This window comes from Lemur catta, chromosome 6 (genome assembly GCF_020740605.2).
Source record: "Lemur catta isolate mLemCat1 chromosome 6, mLemCat1.pri, whole genome shotgun sequence".
Taxonomy (NCBI): domain Eukaryota; kingdom Metazoa; phylum Chordata; class Mammalia; order Primates; family Lemuridae; genus Lemur; species Lemur catta.
Genome location: NC_059133.1, coordinates 14,245,083 through 14,265,292, shown reverse-complemented (window position 1 = coordinate 14,265,292; position 20,210 = coordinate 14,245,083). Strand labels below are relative to the sequence as shown.

Here is a 20,210-nt window from a genome sequence, read left to right as displayed (position 1 = left end):
TGAATTCAAACCCAGTGCCCTACAAATTATGTTATGCTGCTTTCCCTTAGGAAAAGGAGCATATTTTGTTTCCTTTTATATACTTGGCACCTAGCACAAGGCATAGTAAATATTGTTGAATGAGTGAAGTGAGCTAGTCTTAAAGAATGAAAACGTTCTAGACAGGAGAAAACATGCACAAATACAGAAATGAGAATATGACTACAGGACATTTAGAGAACAGTGACCAGGTCACTATGGGTTAAAAAGATATTTCACTGAGAGCAGCATTCAGGAGTCTTTCCATCCATAAAGTTTTCTTGACACTTTCCCACCTGTTGCTGCTCTAGTCTTTTTGCCCTTTGGAGCAAAACTCCTTTAAGTGTTGACTCTCTGATTCCTCTGCTGTTCTCTTGAATCCAGTCCACTAGGGCCTTAGCCTCACTAGTTCACTATTATGGCTATTGTTAAAGTACTAGTGATTTCTGTTTTGCTAAATCCAGTGGACATTTCTCAGTCATCACCTTATTTGATCTTTCAGCATCATTTGACATAGGTGATCACTCCATTTTTGGAACACTACACTGTCTTGTTTTTTCTTTCACCTCACTAGTTCTTCCTGTGCTTCTCAGCTTCCGAATTCTGGATGATAAAGAATTCTCCATGTTCAGCCTTCATAGTCTTTTAATCCCTACTCCTTTTTCCCCCTCTTTTTTTTAAATGGTATTTTTCTTTTATTCAGCCAAACACTGTCAACCCATCAATCCATAGTCCTTTACTGATCTCATCCAGTCTTTTCTCTTTAAACACCATCTCTGTGCCGATGACTTCTCAGTTTTTATCTCTAATCCAGATGTTCCTAGCTGAACTCCAGACTCATATGGCTAATTTCTTATTAACATCTCCACTGGGAGGTCTAGTAGACATCCCAAGCTTTAACACATCCAAAGTTAAACCCTTAACCTTCCCCTAAAAGCTGCTTCTCCTACAGTGTTCCCATTTCAATTTATGGCAACTCCAGCATTGCAGATACTAAAGCTAGAACTTTGGATTCTTTCACACTCCACACCAGCCCTTCAGGAAATTCTTCAAAATGTATCTAGCAAACCACTTCAGCCTGTTCACTCACCTGAATTATTGTAGCAATATCCAAACTGTTCTCCTTTACTTTTGATATCCTACTGACTGTTCTCAATGCAGTAGCCACAGTGACCCTTTTAACTAAGTTTGAGTATATCACCATGCAAAACCTTACAATGAATGGTTCCCCATTTCCACTTAGCATAAAAACTAAATTTATAATAGCCTACCAGACCAATCTGCCCCACCCCCATTATCTGTCTGATCTCATATCCTACTCCTCTTGTGTGTGGTGCTCAGCCACAACTTTTTTGCTGTCCTTCAAACATGCCACTGCTCCTGCCCTAGAGCCTTTGTTCTTGTTTTTTTTGCTGAAATGCTCTTTCCTCAGACATTCACATCATTTGCTCCCTAATCCTTTTAAGTCATTGTTTAAAGGGCTTATCTCAATAAGGCCTGCCCTAACCATCTTATTTAAAATTATAACCCATATGTCCTGTCTTACCTTCCTGGGTTTTTCCTTCCAGCGCACTTACCATCTTCTAGCATATTATTATTATTTTACTTTTTATTGACTGTTCTCCCTATGCTAGAAAATAAGTTCCTTGAGGGCAGGAATTTTTCTCTATTTTATTTATAATACCTGCCTGAGACAGTGCCTGACACAAGTAATAAATAATTACTGGATTGAGTTAGATAAAATGAAACTTCAGTATTTATTTATATCCGAAAATCTTTTGGAGATCTTTTTTTTCATTGCCTGAGTCATTTCAGGTAGTTTCAGGTTTAATACTATTCTCTTTTTGATATCATAATAATATAAATCTGCTGATACATTAATTTAATATTCTAGCACCATCAGGAATGATTGATCTACAGAAAGCTGTACATAGTTAATCTATGTAACTTGATGAATTTGGAATTTTAAGTATATGCCTGTAAGACACCACCATAATCGAGGCTGTGAACTTTTCCATTACCTCAAAAAATCTCCTTCCATTCCTTCCTCCCTCCCTTCCTTCATTCCTTCCTTCCTGCTTCCTTTCTTTCAGTGTGGGAGGGGGACCACAAAAGACCCTGAATAGCCAAAGCAGTTTTGAGCAAGAAGAACAAAGCTAGAGGTATCATACCACCTGATTTCATAATATACTAGAAAGCTCTAATAATCAAAACAGCATGATACTGGCATAAAAACAGATGTATTGACCAATGGGACAGAATAGAAAGCCCAGAAATAAGCCCGTGTATATACACTCAGCTGATCTTTAACAAGGGTGCCAAGAATACACAAGGGGGAAAGAATAGTCTCCGCAGTAAATGGTGTTGGGAAACTGGATTTCCACATGTAAAAGAATGAAATTGAACCCTTATCTCACATCATACATAAAAATCAACTCAAAGTGGATTAAAGACTTGAATGTAAAACCTGAAACGATAGAACTCTTAGAAGAAAACTCAGAAAAAGCTTGTAGATGTTGGTCTTGGCAGTAATTTCTTGGGTATGATACCAAAAGCACAAGCAACAAAAACAAAAATAGACAAGTGGGATTACATCAAACTAAAAAACTTCTGCACGGAAAAGGAGATGGTCAAAAAAGTGAAAAAGCAACCCATGGAATGGGAGAAAATATTTGCAAACCACATATCTGGTAAGGAATTAATATCCAAAATATGTAAGGAACTCTTAATAGCAAAAAAACCCAATTTAACTGATTAAAAAATGGGCAAAGGACCTGAATAGACATTTCTCCAACAAAGATGTACAGATAGACAAAAGGTGTATACAAAGGTGTTCAGCATCACTAATCATCAGAGAAATACAAATCAAAACCACAATAAGATGTCACTTCAGGCCAGGCGCAGTGGCTCACACCTGTAATCCTAGCACTCTGGGGGGCCTAGGTGGGAGGATTGCTTGAGGTCAGGAGTTTAAGACCAGCCTGAGGAAAAGCGAGATCCCGCCGGGTGTCGTGGTGTGTGCCTGCCTGTAGTCCCAGCTACTTGGGAGTCTGAGGGAGGATTGCTTGGGTCCAGGAGTTTGAGGTTGCTGTGAGCTAGGCTGATGCCATGGCACTCTAGCCTGGGTGACAAAACAAGACTGTCTCACTTCACACGTTAGAATGGCCGTTACAAAAAAAAAAAGGATAACAAGTGTTGGTGAGGATGTGAAGAAAGGGAACCTTTGTATACTGTTGATGGGAATGTAAATTAGTTCACCCATTATGGAAAACAGTATGGAGCTTTCTTCAAAAAAAAAAAAAAATAGAATTATCATTTGATCCTGCAATCCCACTTCTGGATGTATATCCAAAGGAAATAAAATCACTATCTTGAAGAGATATCTGCACTCCTATGTTCACTACAGCACTGTTCACAATAGCCAAGATATAGAAAGCACCTAAATGTCTGTCGGTGATTGAATGGATAAAGAAAATATGGTATACACACACAGAATGGAATACTATTCATCCTTTAAAAAGAAGGAAATCCTGCCACTTGGATTTCCTTACAACATGGCTGGATCTGGAAGACATTATGATAAGTGAAATAAAATAGACACAGAGGGATAAATAGTGCATGATCCCACTTTTATGAGGAATTTTTTTTTTTTTTGAAATAAGATTGCACTCTTTTGCCCAGGCTGGAGTGCAGTGGCACAATTATAGCTCACCATAGTCTCAAACTCTTGGGCTCAAGTTGTCCTCCTACCTCAGCCTCCTGAGTAGCTAGGACTCCAGGCACACACCACTATGCCCAGCTAATTTTTTTATTTTTTGTAGAGACAGGGTTTCACTATGTTGCCCAGGCTGGTCTTCACCTCCTGGCCTCAAGCGATCTTCTCTGGCCTCCTGAAGTGCTAGGATTACAGGTATGAGCCACCGTGCCCAGCCATGAGGAATCTAAAATAGTAAATCCCATAGAACCAGATAGTAGAAGAGTGATTATCTGGGGCTGAAGGGAGGGACAATTGGGGAGGTGTTGATCAAAGGATACAGGATCAACATAGAGCCTATAGTTAGCAATACTATATTGTATACTTAAAATTTGCTAAGGGGATAGAACTTATATTAAGTGCTCTTACCACAAAAGAAAAGATATTTTAAAAAATATACAAAGAGGGCAGAAGGAAAATCTTTTGGAGATCTTAAGAGATTTAAATAGACTTTCTAGCCTTGGAAAAAGATACATGAACCCCAAATATAAAGAAGACACATCTGACCAGGAAGATTTGTTAATAGCTGTAGATCTACATGTGCCATTATCATGCTTGTCAGTGTCATTTGATATTAAATTATGTTTAGTCCAGCAGTTGACAGAGGAGTATATTTAAGATTGCCTTCCCTCTCGTACAACTAACAAGGCTTTCATCAAGGCATTAAAGGAGCTCTAAATAGGCCCTGCTTTTGAATCTGCATATCAGGAGGGGACTGGGAGCATGAGTGGGAGGATGTCATGTCCCAGTGATTAATGATCTCTAGGAAGCTGAAAAGGGGAGAGTAATATACACAGTATTTCTACCCCCTGGAGTAGGAATGCAAACACCATTGTGCAGATCTGTGCATAGTCACTGACTTCCTGGTAGCTGGAGAATTTCATACACTCTTTTACCACAAATAAAACTGTCAGAGAAGTGACAGAGCTCAAAAAGCCGGCCTTCCTTACTTAAAAAGAATAGTTCAAACACAGTGAGCCAGAAAATTAATTTTGTAGTTGTTTGGGAGCCCAGTTGTTTAATAAGAAATGAGAAAATGGGAACTTTTCTTGAAAAGCCTAAAACCTCCAAATATTTGTTGAATCAAACTCTGCATTTAGTTTCTTAAATTTACTGAATTCCTGGAAACTGCTTATGTTAAATGAATGTGAAGGAGAAACATTCCTTTGTAATGAAATGACCCATCTTAAACTTTTCAGTCTTGTCACTGTGGTAGATTCAGAGAATCATACTATTCATGGACTTCTGAACCTATTGCTTTATGTTTAGGAAAAAAAATCTAACACTTTACAATGGCTTGTACAGTTTTAGAAAGTAATTCCTTTTTTTTTTTTCCTCTTTTATCCCCAGTGAAACTATGGTATTTAACAATTTCCAAATGCTTAAGACAGAAGCAAAACATTTTGAACTATAGATAAGAAGCTACAGATGTTTGCAAAAATTTTAAAGAGAAAGTTTGTGGGAAAAGCATTCTGTTTCAGCTACTTTTGAGAGTTGATTTAACAGTAGTTGTCTTGTTTTAGTGAAGACAACCAAATAACTTTTATTTTACTAGGAACTATTCATAAGACTTGTTATTTTTTGCTCTTGGTTCATATTTTTTTGATGCCCTATATATTACCACTCATTGTTCTTCATTGTCTAACTTTTAAATTAATTCTTACCAATTTTTATTTTTCAATAATATAAAAAGAAAGAAAGGAAATATTCATTCTTGGGAAAATGGAGCCACACTTTAGGGTAAAGGAGAGAAAAATCTTTGTATTTTATTTTTTGTTTTTCTGTTTCTTTTGCTTTATTTTTTAGGGTGTCACTATAATCTAAATTAAAAGGAACTACTGTGGCCTAAATTAAGAAAGCATTAGACGGATTAAGCCCTGAATTTGGTTTCCAAGTGGTTAGACTTTTAAATTGCACTTGCAAGAGTTTATTTTTAGTTAGGATGTGGTTATTTTTAGATTTGCATCTCTGTCACTAGGAAATGTAATGCCTGTCTTTCCATTGTTGTTTATCAGGAAATTCTGAGGCACAAGCGTATAAGATCCAGTTAGCATAGAACACTGCCTCTTCTTTTAGATGAAAGAATATGAAATAATGCATGGAGGAAAATATTTTCATTGAGAACGTGTCTAATTTTTAAATTGTTAGTGTCATTTTAATCTTTTGTGCACTGAACAACAAAACAAGGTTTTTAGGGAATGCCAAAAATACAAGGTTTGGGTTCCCCCTACTGGTGTGCATCCCAGGCTTATGTCTTCATTAATACATAGTAGAAAGGCCTAGGGAATGGAGATTAGAAATAGCTATGTTGACTTCATTTTAAAAGATTTAATGAGAGAGAGAAAAAAAGCTCCATTTCCCTTTTCCTGCAAATGTCTTAGAAAAAAATGAGATGATTCAAAATTGTATTTTCTACATCTAGAAAAAGCAAAACTTAATCCTACAATATTTGGTTTTTAATGTTGTTGCCTCTGTGATAAGCTGCTTATATGCAGTGCTTCTCAAATGCTTTATGTTGTAATCTAAGGAATAATAAAACACCAGTGGATCCACAAAAGGATTTAAGACTCCAGGAGAAAAAATGCAAAGCAAACATTGTTGTCATAATAAAATTAAAGAACTAGCATTAAAGCTCACTAATTCCTATTTTAGCATGTCAGAAAGTGACATGACATCATGTGATTATGTCTGTCCATTTAACATCTGTTTTTTATAATTTGTCATATGTGTTATTTGAAGCAATTCTTTATTTTCTCTTAGGAAGTGCCAAGTAATATTAATGGCTCATTTTGAAAAAGAAAAATTTTAATTGACTCCTAAAAGTCACTTCTGAACTTCTTATTATGTTTGCATTTTAAAGGACTATTCAATCAAATTAAAATATTGTATCTTTAAATTGCTTTTCAGCAATGCAGTCAACCTTTTAAGCAATGTTCCGGTCTCTTGTTTGGATGTTCTAATTTGTCCATTAACCCATGAAGAAACAGCCCAAGAGGCAACAACTCTAGATGAACTGCCCAGTGATAAAACAGCTGAAAAAGAAACAGTTTTGAAAAACAATACCATGGTATACAATGGTATGAATATGGAGGCCATTCATGTTTTACTCAATTTTATGGAGAAGAGAATAGACAAGGTAAGGCTGATAAAATGGAACCCTTGGGAAGATGTTTTCAAAGAATGTGAATGTGCCATACATACAAACACATACCACTGAGCATGATTTTTAAATCTAAGCCTTTTTTTATAGCTGACATGTTGCATAATTGTACTTTGGGAAGCATTTTATTGCAATATATGATAAATTCCTGAAACTTGGTGAATTTATTTGTTTAATGCTGAAAATTGTGTTCATGCAACGCCAAAATTGTGACTAGTGCCTGACAGCAAAGGAAAAATTAATTACTGTTCCATGGAGGTATTTTGAAGTCCTAGAAGTAAAAATTATCTCCCCTAAAACTTGATACTTTTCATAATATTTAAAAGACATCTTCCCCCCAAAAAAGATATTTTCAATTTTCCATTTGTTGTAAGCTGTTTATTTTCTCTGGTCTGTCAGTCACTTTGTCAGGTAACTATATTAAAGGTAGCATACGTGGATCACCAAATCTTTGCCTCATTTAAGCCCATTGGCTAAGTCAGTGGGAACCTTAGAAAATGTAGGAAAGTCCAGGAAGGACAAAAATAAGCATTAGTAAGCATGAAGATAACTGATAAAATGGAAATATTGCTGGGGAAATAATTATTAAAATACTTTATAAGCTTTGGTAACATGCCTCCCCCCCCTCAAAGAAGGTATTAATATGCTTAGTAATGTGGAGGAAAGTAACACTTTTGGAAACTAAACTAATGTAGCATGTATGGTTTTCTTTACAGGGAAGCAGCTATAGAGAGGGTCTAACACCAGTTCTCAGCTTATTAACAGAATGTTCCCGAGCCCATCGAAACATCAGAAAGTTCCTCAAAGATCAGGTAACTGTTTATGCATATTACATCTCAGAGTTAATCTTATGTGTGTTTTTTTATTCTAATAACAGAATTAATGGATGGAATTTTTTCATAATGGTTTTCTTTCAAAAATCAGAAACTCAGAAAAGTTAAGTTTTAATCTTTGAAATTTTCCTAACCAAAAAATGAAGGATTGTGTATTTTTTGAGTCATTCATTCCTTTATTCAGCAAATGTTTATTGAGACCTACTATGTGCTGTGTTCTGAACATTGAACCACAGATAGTCTTTGCCTTTATGGAGTTCACCTTATAGAGGGGAGACAAAAATAAATAATATATATGACAGGTAGTGATAAGTGTTCTGAAGAACGATAAAGCAGAGGAAGAGAAAGGAGAGACTTAAAGGGGATAAGGGAGGGCCTCTCTGAGGAGAGATGTTTGGACAGGAAGCCAGAGAAGTAAGAAGAATATCTCTGAGAATATCTGGAAGAAGAATATACCAGAGAGGACAAGTTCAAAATCCCTGAGATGAGAAGATGCTTTGGTGTGCTTAAGAAAAAGCAAGAAGCATTTATTAAAAAGTCCCAAAACAATAAATGCTGGCGTGGATGCGGAGAGATAGGAACACTCATACACTGCTGGTGGGACTGCAAACTAGTACAACCTCTGTGGAAAGTAGTATGAAGATACCTCAAAGAGTTACAAGTAGAACTACCATTTGATCCAGCAATCCCATTACTGGGCATGTACCCAAAGGGAAAAAAGACATTCTATAAAAAAGATATCTGCACTCGAATGTTTATAGCAGCACAATTCACAGTTGCAAAGATGTGGAAAAAACCCAAGTGCCCGTCAATACATGAGTGGATTAATATAATGTTATAGATGTATACCATGGAGTTCTACTCATCCACAAAAAACAATGGTGATCTAGCACTTCTTGTATTATCCTGGATAGAGCTGGAGCCCATTCTACTAGGTGAAGTATCACAATTATGGAAAAACAAGCACCACATGTACTCACCATCAAATTGGTATTAATTGATCAACACTTATGTGCACATATGGTAGTAACATTCATCGGGTGGCGGGGGGAGGTGGGGATGGGCATATTCACACCTAATGGGTGTGATGTGTACTGCCTGGGGGATGGGCATGCCTGTAGCTCTGACTCCGGTAGGACAAAGGCAATATATGTAACCTAAACATTTGTACCCCCGTAATACTCTAAAATGTAAAATATATATATATTAAAAAAGAAAAAGGAAAAGCAAGAAGGCCATTATGACAAACCAACAGTACACAAGGGGGAGAGCAGTAGATGAAGAGAGGTAACAAGAGCCAGATACATGAGGTTGTATAGGACTTTTGATTCTCTCCTAAGATGAGAAGACATGGGAGAGTTTTGAAAGGGAAGTGATGTGACGTCATTTATATTTAAAGATACTCTGGCTACTATTTGTAGTATAGACTATAATGGACCACAGTGGATGTGAGGAGACTAGCCCAGAAGAGAAATGATGATGAAGGCTTGAAGGAGGATGGGAGTGGGTAAAATTGATACCCTGGGATATGTTTTAGAAGTAGAGCTCACAGAACTTGCTGATAGATTGGGACATGGGTTGAGAAAGAAAGAAAACATAATCTAAGATGATTTTTAAAGTTTTAGGTTATATGTTTAAGACATTGACGATAACAGTAACTGAAACTGATCTCTAAAATCCCAATTTCAAGCACCTTCTCTTACTACCCTCAATCCAACATTCTTTCATCTTCATGAGGATTGCTAGTCTATCATTTTTTTCACTATTCTTTTCACTGTCTTGTCTTCTCTCCTTACCTGGGCTGGATTCCACCTGTGGTTCATTATTATAATTGCGTCTTTAGCACCTCATGCTCTCCCTCAGTCATACTCGTGTGGCAGAACCCCACAAACTTGTTAAATCCAGCCTTCTGCCTATGCTGGGCCTCCACTGAGCACTAGAACAGGGTAAGAGAAATTAACACAACCATATTGACTAGTTTGTATTAAATTTAAGACCACCAACCCCAAGTGGTTCCCTAGTACACTCCAAGATGACTATGACATAACTCCTTTTTCTTCAGACTTCCAGTGCTTACTTCCCTCTTCTCACTCCTATTTGTTGACCTCATTTTCTATTTCATCAAGAAATCAAGAAAAAATTTTTTATCTTTCCACCATTGCATCTACCATCTGCATCTGTACTGCCATATCCTTTGTGTCACCCTCTATCACATGGATGAATTATCCCACTTCTGTCTATGGCCAGCCTTTGTCCTGGACCCCTTTTCCTCTCACCTTTTTATGAACTTTGCCCAGCTTTATTTCCCCTCTCTCTTCTAATATTAATCACTTTTAATATTTTTCATTGACACATATTTTTACATATCTATGGGGTACATATGAGTATTCGTTACTAATCATCTTTTTTAATGTACTGGATCATTTCTGTCAGCACCTAAACACATCTTCTATTTTAAAAACAAACAAAACTTTCCCTTAATCCCATTTCTCAAGCTGCCTTCCATTTCTCTGCTCCTCTTCATGCAGTGTTCCTCAGAAGAATTTTCTATATTCTATTCTTTTTACTTTTTAAAAAATTTTTTTTTTTTTTTTTTTTTGAGACAGAGTCTCACTGTGTTGCCCTGGCTAGAGTGAGTGCTGTGGCGTCAGCCTAGCTCACAGCAACCTCAAACTCCTGGGCTCAAGCGATCCTACTGCCTCAGCCTCCCGAGTAGCTGGGACTACAGGCATGCGCCACCATGCCCGGCTAATTTTTTCTATATATATTTTAGTTGGCCAGATAATTTCTTTCTATTTTTAGTAGAGACGGGGTCTCGCTCTTGCTCAGGCTGGTCTCGAACTCCTGAGCTCAAACGATCAGCCTGCCTCGGCCTCCCAGAGTGCTAGGATTACAGGCGTGAGCCACCGCGCCCAGCCCTTTTTTAAAATTTTTTTAATGAGGTAGGGTTTCCCTCTGTCACCCAGGCTGGAATGCAGTGGCATAATCATAGCTCATGACAGCCTTGAATGACAAGGCTTAAGTGATTCTCCCATCTCAGCCTCCTGAGTAGGTGGGACTACAGGCACGCACCATCGTGCTTAGCTGATTTCCTTTACATTTTGTAAAGACAAGGTCTTACAATGTTGCCAGGCTGGTCTCGAACTCCTGGCCTCAAGCAATCCTCCCACCTTGGCCTCCCAAAGTGCTGGGATTATAGGTGTGAGCCACTGTGTCTGGCCCTTTCTAATCTTGGACTCTCTCCTGAGCCCCTTATAATTAGGCATTCATGCTTTCCACCCCGTACTGCAAAGGTGTTTATCAAAGTTATCAACTCTGTATTGCCAAAGCTAATCGTTCTCACATCTCCTTTTTTTAATTCCTCAAATAGCATTTGATATAAGTATTCCCTATTCCTTGAAATACTTTCTTCACTTGGTTTCTAGGACATAATGGAGAACTTTTGCTTGGTCCATTTTCTTTCTCTTCCAAACCATAAATGTGTGAGTGCTCCAAGGCATTGTGGTCTCTATCTCCACTCCCTGGTGATCTCATTCAGGAGTCATAGTTTTGAAAACCATCTATATTCTGATGACTTTCAAATTTATATCTCCAGGCCTGGCCTGTCACCTAAGCCCCTGACTTATATAATGAACTGCTTACTCATCTCTTTCCCTTGGATGGTAATAGGATCTTAAGTTTAACATACCTCAAACTAATATCTTGATTTCTATCCCCCTAACCTATTACTTCCTGCTTTTTCCATGTTTCAATACACTGATACCACTGTTCACCCTGTTGTTCATTTATCACCATATAGAATTTCCCCAAATAAATGAACCAAATTCATTTTTCCCCTTTATATTTATGATCAAGATTTAGTAAGTACCTTACTATGTATAGAATACACCAATAGTGGCCGGGCACGGTGGCTCACGCCTGTAATCCTGGCACTCTGGGAGGCCGAGGCTGGAGGATTGCTTGAACTCAGGAGTTCGAGACCAGCCTGAGCAAAAGTGAGACCATGTCTCTACTAAAAATAAAAAGAAATTAGCCAAACAACTAAAAATAGAAAAAATTAGCCGGGCACGGTGGTGCGTGCCTGTAGTCCTAGCTACCCGAGAAGCTGAGGCAGGAGGATCGCTTGAGCCCAAGAATTTGAGGTTGCTGTGAGCTAGGCTGATGCCATGGCAGTCTAGCCTAGGCAACAGAGTGAGACTGTCTCAAAAAAAAAAAAAAAAAAAAAATACACCAACAGTGCTAATAAGGAGAGATTAGAAAGTAGGGACTCTTATCTTTGAGGAATTTATGCCCATTGAAAGAAGAGAGAGATACCATAAAAGCATGAGTAATCATTTAAGCAAGATTGATTAATTAATTAAGGTCATTTTCACATTTGATTATTTTAAGACATTCTCCCTTGACTAGGAGGACTTGGTAAAGAATAATAAATGAAAATACTTTGTAACATAGGGGATCCAGACTCAACTAAACTGTTTAGATTTTGCCATCTCTAACCAGGATGACCAAAAAATCTACTTGTTAAACAGCTTCTTTATATGAGGGCCTTGGGCCTCGTATTGTGTAGATACAACAGATTATGAGACCCATTCTCTGTCTTCAAGAAACATGACAGTATAGGTAAGGAGAAAAAACATGACAGGTAAAAAGATAACTAAAGATACAAGGCATAATACAGAAATCAACTTTTCTTCTGATATGAATGCACTGTAGACTCTGATGATCAAGAAAGGCAATACTTAAAGTAACAGATGATTAACTTTGATAATAGTGTAAATGGAACCATGGTTATTAGATTATTGTGCCCTGTAGTGAATTGGTCTTAAATATTCTGTATTTGAGCAGGTAGAAAAGAAAACAGTTACTGATCCAGGTTATATTAGTCTGGAGAGGCTTATAGAAGCAGTGAGTATTTGGTGCATTTGAAAGAGAAAGGACAATTTTTATCAAAGAAAAAATTTATTGGAGGGTCGTATTTGGGAGGATCTACAGATGCAGTTTGTCAGGGAGTGGTATATAACAATAACACCAAAATTTGATTAAAACTTATTTTAAGGAACCTGAAACATAGCTAACAAAATTTTTACATGATAACCTTTGTTAATAGATTCTGTACTCTGGGTACTATAGACAATAATACATGAAATTTCTTGTTACATGTCTCATTCTTCTAGAAATGGAAAATAAACTCAGTATGGTTGGCTCAGACAAATAATAAGGATTTATTGTGAATTGCTTTATGCCTAGTATTGTGCTCTACCCAGCCAGAGATCCTGAAATGTGGATGCTGTAAACACTTTGGGTAGATGACTCAATTTTCTGAGATTTAGTTTCCATTTTTATCTATAGCTGTATCTCCAGTGCCTCCAATACCTCCTGTTACTATTGGTTGGCACTGAATGTAGAGAGAGAGGAAAGGAAGGAAGGCAGCTGAATTAATTAAATAAAATAATACATACATAAAGGGTCTGGCATATAATAGGTACACAATAAATTACTATTTGACTTTGTATCTATCCTCATTTCCTGGCACAGTACCTAGCTTATAGAAGGCACTTAATAAAAGTTACTTGAATTAATTCACTTTTCCATCAATCAGTGAATATTTAGTGAACACCTATAGTATGCCAGACACTGGGAAGAGAGCAGTAAACAAAACAAAGAAATACCTGCCCAGTGGAACTAACTTTTGTGGAAGAAGGCAGATAGTAAAATGTAAGTATATACTGTGTCAGGTGGTGATAAGGACTATGAGGAAGATTATAGCAGAGTAAGGAGATGTGGGGGTGGTAAAAAAGAGAATGCTAAAGGTTAGTGATATCGGGTACTTAGGGAATGTCTCCTATAAGTGACATTTTGAATAGAGACTGAAGGAAGTAAGGGAGAGAGCCATTCAGGTTTCTAGAAAAAGAGTTTCTGGGTAGAGAAAAAAGCAAATGCAAAAGACCTGAGGCAGGAAAGTGCTTGGCATGTTTAGGGAATTCCATGGAGGTCTGTGTGGCTGGAACAGCATAAGCAAAGAAAATAGTAGAAATGAAGTCAGAGAAGTAGCAGAAAGCCAGATTATGTGGAACACTGTAAGGCATCGGTCCCCAGAGTTTTTAGTACCAGGGATGGTTTCATGGAAGATAATTTCTCCACGGACAGGGTTGGTGGGTAGGAAAATACGGCTTGGTTTTGGGATGATGATTCACGTGCATTACATTTATTGCAAACCTCTCTGCTAATGATAATCTGTATTTGCAGCCACTTCCCAGCACTAGCATCACTACCTCAGCTCCGCCTCAGATCATTAGGCATTAGATTGTCGTAAGGAGCCTGAACCTAGATCCCTTTCATGTGCAGTTTACAGTAGGGTTCGTGCTCCTCTGAGAATCTAATGCCCTGGCTGATCTGACAGGAGACAGAACTTAGATGGTGATGTGAGCCATGGGGAGGGGTTGTAAACGCCGATGAACCTTTACTGGCTGCTCACCTCCTGCTGTGTGGCCCAGTTCCTAACAGGCCATGGACTGATACTGATCCATGGCCTGGGGGTTGGGAACTGCAGCTGTAAGGGAGTTGTTGTAAGGACCTTGCCTTTTACTCTGAGTGAGATGAGAAGCCATGGGAACTGGAGGATTTTGAGAAGAGGCGTGACAGGATCTGACTTTCAAAGGACCATCCTAGCTGCTATGTAGAGAGTAAATCATAGAGTGACCAAGATGGAAGCAGGGACCACATAAGAGGCTGTGGTATTAGTACAGATAAGAAATATTGATAGCTTGGACTTGGTAATACTGGAGGAGGTGATAAGAAGTGGTTGGATTATGGGCATATTACAAAGGTAGAGATGACATAATTTGCTGATAGGTGGATGTGGGGTATGAAAGAAAGGTGTCAAGGATATTTCCAAGGCTTTTGCACTAAAGCAGTTGGAAGAATGGACTTACCATTTAAAGAGATGGAAAACTGCAGGAAGAGCAGGTTTGGTGGGAACATTAAGAGTCCTATTTAGGACTTGCTAAATTTGAGAGGTCTGTAAAAGTCTGGAGGTCAGAAGCATAGAATAGAATAGCATTTACTAGGAGCTGGAGTGAGGATGGGGAGTTACTATTCAATGGGTATAAAATTTCAGTGATATAAAATGACTAAGTTCTAGAGATCTGCCATACAACCTTGTACCTATAGGTAACAATATTGTATACATACAAATTTAAGAGGATTTAAAAAATGCAGAATCATGGGTCCCACTAAGACTTACTGAATCAGAATCTGCATTTTAACAAGATCCACAGCTCTTTGGAATGTACATTGCAGTCTGAGAAGCACTAGCCTGAGGATTAGCAGGATGGCTTCATGACACTTTAATTTGCTCTGTAATCAGTCTGTAAGTAAGGTGGCGGCAACATATTTAATATTGTATTATGTTGAATATTCTCTAGATAAATGCATCATAGGTAATAATCACAATCCAAAAAAATGAAAGTGAGTACATTTTAATATAATTTCTGGCCTTATTTTAAGCTACTACTTTCCATAGCCCTTTGTAAAATCCTATAATACATTTCTTTTCAGTGATTTTTAAAAAAGAAAAAGTCTGGAGATCAGAGAAGAAATCAACGTAGAGATATAATTTAGGGAGTCATCAGGTTGCAGAGACTATAAAAAGTCATAAAACTAGATGAGATCACAAATAGAGTGAGTGAAAATAATGAAGAAAAGTTGCCCAAGATCTTAATCCTTGAATATCCCAACATTTACAAAAGATAGAAAGAGAAAAGAGAATTGACAAAAGAGACTGAGATGAAGCAACCAGTGAGATAGGAGAACCAGGAGCGAGGTGTCTGGGTTGATGGATGGGTGAGTGATCAAATGAACAGACAAACTAAGCAAGTTCCACAAGCCCTCTGAGGATCAGTCTATGAAACAGGGATCAAGGGTGATGTTACTACCTCCTTTGCAGGGTTACTGTGATGATTATGAATAATGTATATATAACATCTATTATAGCAAATAGCACACAGAAAGTGCTCAATAATTAATATACTTTTTATTATAAAATTAAACTAGAAAACATCAGTACAGGTTTTGTTTGTTTGTTTGTTTTGTTTTGTTTTAGTAAATACAGGTTGAGTATCCCTAATCCAAAAATCTGAAATCAAAATGATCCAAAATCTGAAACTTTTTGAGCACTGACATGACACTCAAAGGAAATGCTCATTTTGGAGCATTTCAAATTTTAGACTCTTGGATTAGGGATGCTCAACTGGTAAGTATATATAATGCAGTTATTCCAGAATAAAAAAAAATCTGAAATCCAAAGCACTTCTGGTCCCAGGCATTTTGGATAAGGGATATTCAACCTATATGGAAAAGGTTACAGGACTTAAGAGAAGACAAAAATCAGTATGACTCAGTATTAAGGAAGTCTTCATGGAAGAAAGGGAAACTTGAACCAGAATTTAAAACATATTTGATACAGGCAAACTGAGGCATTCCAGGTACTGAGATGAATGAAAACTCAAAAATGCATTTGAGTATATCATGGTGGTACAGTGAAGAGATGTTTCTGTTCAAATGAAACCTCATTATAGGCATGAAACTATTTTAGGTCTGTTTTTTGTCATCCGTCTGGTTTTGTTTAATTTTATTTTATTTGAAAGCTAACCTTTATTTGTTAAAAAAAATTTTTTTCCACTCTTACAAAACTACTCCCAATAGACATTACAAAACTGGCCAGTTGCATTGTACCATCCTCACTTACTGTAGTACCCTCAACTGATGATGGTTTTTGCATTTGTGCCGTCAGGTTTTACCACCATTGAGGGATGTGACAAATCGACCTGAAGTTGGCTCAACTGTGAGAAATAAGCTGGTGCGCCTCATGACACATGTTGACCTTGGAGTCAAGCAAATTGCTGCTGAATTCCTTTTTGTTCTTTGCAAAGAGAGAGGTAGGTTAAACTCTCTTTGCCCTCTGCTTTTATCTTTCAGAGGGAATTGTAGAAATTTAGTTAGTAGTGGACATCTCATTCCACTCTTTCCAGAGTTTACATCTGTTCTATTAGAAGAGCTGAGGAGATAATAAAAATTAATAATTTAAAAGCATTTTTATATACTTCATTGAGACATACAGAAATAGATATATTGCCAAACACACTCACATTTAAATGTTTCATTTGTATTCTTTCCTTTGTATCCTTAATCTCGACTAGTCTTGAGGGGCAAGACCTGGAGCCATTATGAAAACTCTGCTTCAGTAACTCAGGGGCTACTGTTTTAATAATGAGGCACAAGCCTGGGTTAGTTCCTCTATTTAATTCCTCTTGGAATTAGAAGTAAAAGTGCATAATATGCTTGAGATAAGGGTAAAATAGTGGTAAAGAGAAATTTAAAAATAACTATACTGCAATGTCTTATAATAATATATTTTATAATAATAAATACTACTCTGTAAGTTTATACAAAGTGATTGTCTACTGAGATAGATCCAGCAATTGAAAGTATTCTCTAAAATTGTGTGGATTGTTTACTCTGCAAAAGGCAAGTTCTCCAAACAAGGAAATTTGACTAAATTATTCAGATATTCTCACCTACTTCTTTCTTCTTTTCCTACTTTACAAATGTACTAGTATAAAATCCCATCTAAGCACATTTTATATTCCACTTTTTAAAAGAACCCCAGTTTTGTGATACAGTTAATTTGGAGATGGAAAAATTCACTCACTTTTGCAAAATCTTAAGTCAATTGTATTCTTAAACTTGAATTCTGTCTTAGGATTTTATTTAGTTCTGACTATCATAATGATAATAAACATAGCTATTATGAATTGAGAGGTATCATGTATCTGACATTCTATGCATAATCTCATTTAATTCTCATGAAGACTCTCTAAGGTAAATATTAGTTCAGTTTTATAAATGCAGTAACCTGGTACTTGAGAGCCTTTCAGTAACTTGTCCAAGGCCATGCAGTTGCTTAGGGTAGGAGCCCAAATTTGCATCCTCTCATAATAATTATCATCGGCTATTATTATAGACTAGTTTAGTTAGCATCTGTTCTTTTAGACAATTTACTTGTTTCGTGACTTTGAGAAAAGATTGATTTAGCATCTTGGAATTAAATGGTTAACATAGTGCCTTATATATAGCTATTTATAAATATTGTCTGAATTGAATTGATTTTTCTGAAATCAGAAATGAGCTGTTTTTTAAAGTGTAATTATATATGTATATACATATATCTAAACCATATGTATGTATATTCATTTTAAAAGGTTTGTCAAAATGTACAGCAAAATATTACCCCTTGTTTCCTCTGAGTAGTGAGATTACTGGTGACTCTTGTTTATTTTAATTCTCTATATTATAATTTTTCTACAATGAATATATATTTATTATATAATACTATTTTAAAAGTTTTAAAAAGGGGAAAATAAAGTTTACTTTTTCTGTAATTACATATCTAAATATAATCACCTTACTGATGAGTACATGTCATAGCAAATATGGATATGCATTTGTAAGTGGAGTTTGTTAATTTTTTTTTTATCTCAAATGGTTAGCTTGTTCCCCTTGGACCCAATATTTGAAATTTCATAGTCCTAACTTTGACCCCAAGGCCAACCTACATTAGCAAAATAATTTTTTTTCTTGTTGTGGGGGGAGACAGGGTCTCTTTCTGTCACCTGGGCTACAATGTACTGGCATTATCATAGCTCACTGCAACCTCAAACTCTTGGGCTCAAGTGATCCTCCTGCCTCAACCTCCTAAGTACCTGGCACTATAGGCGTGCACCACCATTCTTGGCTAATTTTTTTTTTCTTTGAGTGACATTATCATAGCTCACTGCAACCTCAAACTCCCAGTCTCAAGTGATCCTCCTGCCTCAGCCTCCCAAGTAGCTGGGACTATAGGCACACGCCACCATGCCCAGCTAATTTTTTCTATTTTTGGTAGAGAGGGGGTCTCACTCTTGCTTAAGCTGGTCTCAAACTCCTGAATGCAAGTGATCCTCCTTCCTCAGCCTCCCAGAGTGCTAGAATTACAGGTGTGAGCCAGGAAAATAATATTTTTTTTAATTTGACCTGCAACAATTCTGTATATAATTATCTGTTTTTCCCTCTGATATGATTATAAGTTTAGTAGATGTATTCTTCTGGGATAAAAATTCATTCACTCAACAAATATTTTTTGAGCTAGACTCTGGGATTATAGAGGTATATAAGATAAACAAAGTTTCTGCCCTCATGTTATTTATTTTCTTATGCAAGAGTCACAGACTCAAATGCCTCCAGCAGCTAGGCTGGTAATAAAAGTAAGTCAAGTAGACTAGATGTGAGATGATAAATGAAAACTGACACTTAGCTCATTGTTGGGGAGATAGTGGGTTGGGGTAGGGCAGGAAAAGGGGACTATGGAGGACTATAAGGAGAATGTTGCTGCTTATGTAGCTCCACCTGATTGTTACTATGAAGGAACATGTGGTCGGTGTTACCAGATGTTCCAAGTTTTTCAAGAGAAGATAGAACACTCGATTTTTACATAAAATCTCTTGGGTTTTAGATGTTGTCAACTAATTCAACTTTAAAACCTTCTGAGGGAGGCAGGAGGATTGCTTGAGCTCGGGAATTCAAGACCAGCCTGAGCAAGAGCAAGACTCCATCTCTACAAAAAATGGAAAAATTAGCCAGGCATGGTGGCACATGCCAGTAGTACCTAGCTACTCGGGAGGCTGAGGCAGGAGGATCACTTAAGGCCAGGAGTTTGAGGTTGCGGTAAGCTATGATGACACTTCTGCACTCTGTCTCAAAAAAAAAAAAAAGAGAAAGAAAAAAGAAAAGAAAAATCAGTCTGCTGTCTACATCCAACTTAAAAATCATCAGATTTTGGAATTTGGGTTTGGAGATAGACTATCAAAATGAAACTAATTTTAAACAATTTATCAGAGTGGCTGAACTTTTAAGAATGTGCAAAGCTAAGTTTAAAAGTGAAGGTATCTTGATCAAGGCTCACAGGTCAGACCCCCCAAGTAGAGACAGCAAGCAGCAATCAAATTGGGTTAGGAACTCAGAGACTACATTAAGAAGGAAAACTGAAATGAGGTACGATACAAAGGGCAAGATTTTATGGAAGAGTAGGCACAGAAGGAAGCATCCAATTGTCTTAAGTATCCATCTGTGCCAGGCTCAAATTCATCCCCAGCTGACAGTGGCCCACAGGTTAACTTGTGCTCATGCCACCAACTTGTTCTGTTGGGCCCTGACATAACTAAACTTTTATTGTCGCCCTGGAAATTGTATATGTTCCACGGGAGGCCTAAAGATAGGCCTTACATTGTTTAATCAAAAGAAAGTGATTTCTAGAATAATCTGCAGCCTTGATGGGGTTTCCCACACCGTTTAGCATATTAACTGCCAATATGTGCTAGACATTGTGGTGTAGGGGCTGAATTACAGAGAT

The 20,210-nt window shown here is 37.2% G+C and overlaps 1 protein-coding gene across 8 annotated transcripts in view; it reads left to right on the top strand.

The window, feature by feature from the left end:
* Positions 1-20,210, top strand: part of RIC8B (RIC8 guanine nucleotide exchange factor B) — a 111,373-nt gene that overhangs the window by 57,432 nt on the left and 33,731 nt on the right. For all 8 annotated transcript variants that reach the window (XR_006735694.1, XR_006735693.1, XM_045553035.1 and 5 more), the window contains exons 5-7: positions 6,680-6,908; positions 7,649-7,744; positions 16,557-16,701. Coding sequence is in view for 6 of the 8 variants with exons in the window: in XM_045553035.1 (XP_045408991.1) it covers positions 6,680-6,908; positions 7,649-7,744; positions 16,557-16,701 (470 nt within the window). In the remaining 2 variants the exon portion in view is untranslated. The remainder of the gene's footprint in view (positions 1-6,679; positions 6,909-7,648; positions 7,745-16,556; positions 16,702-20,210) is intronic.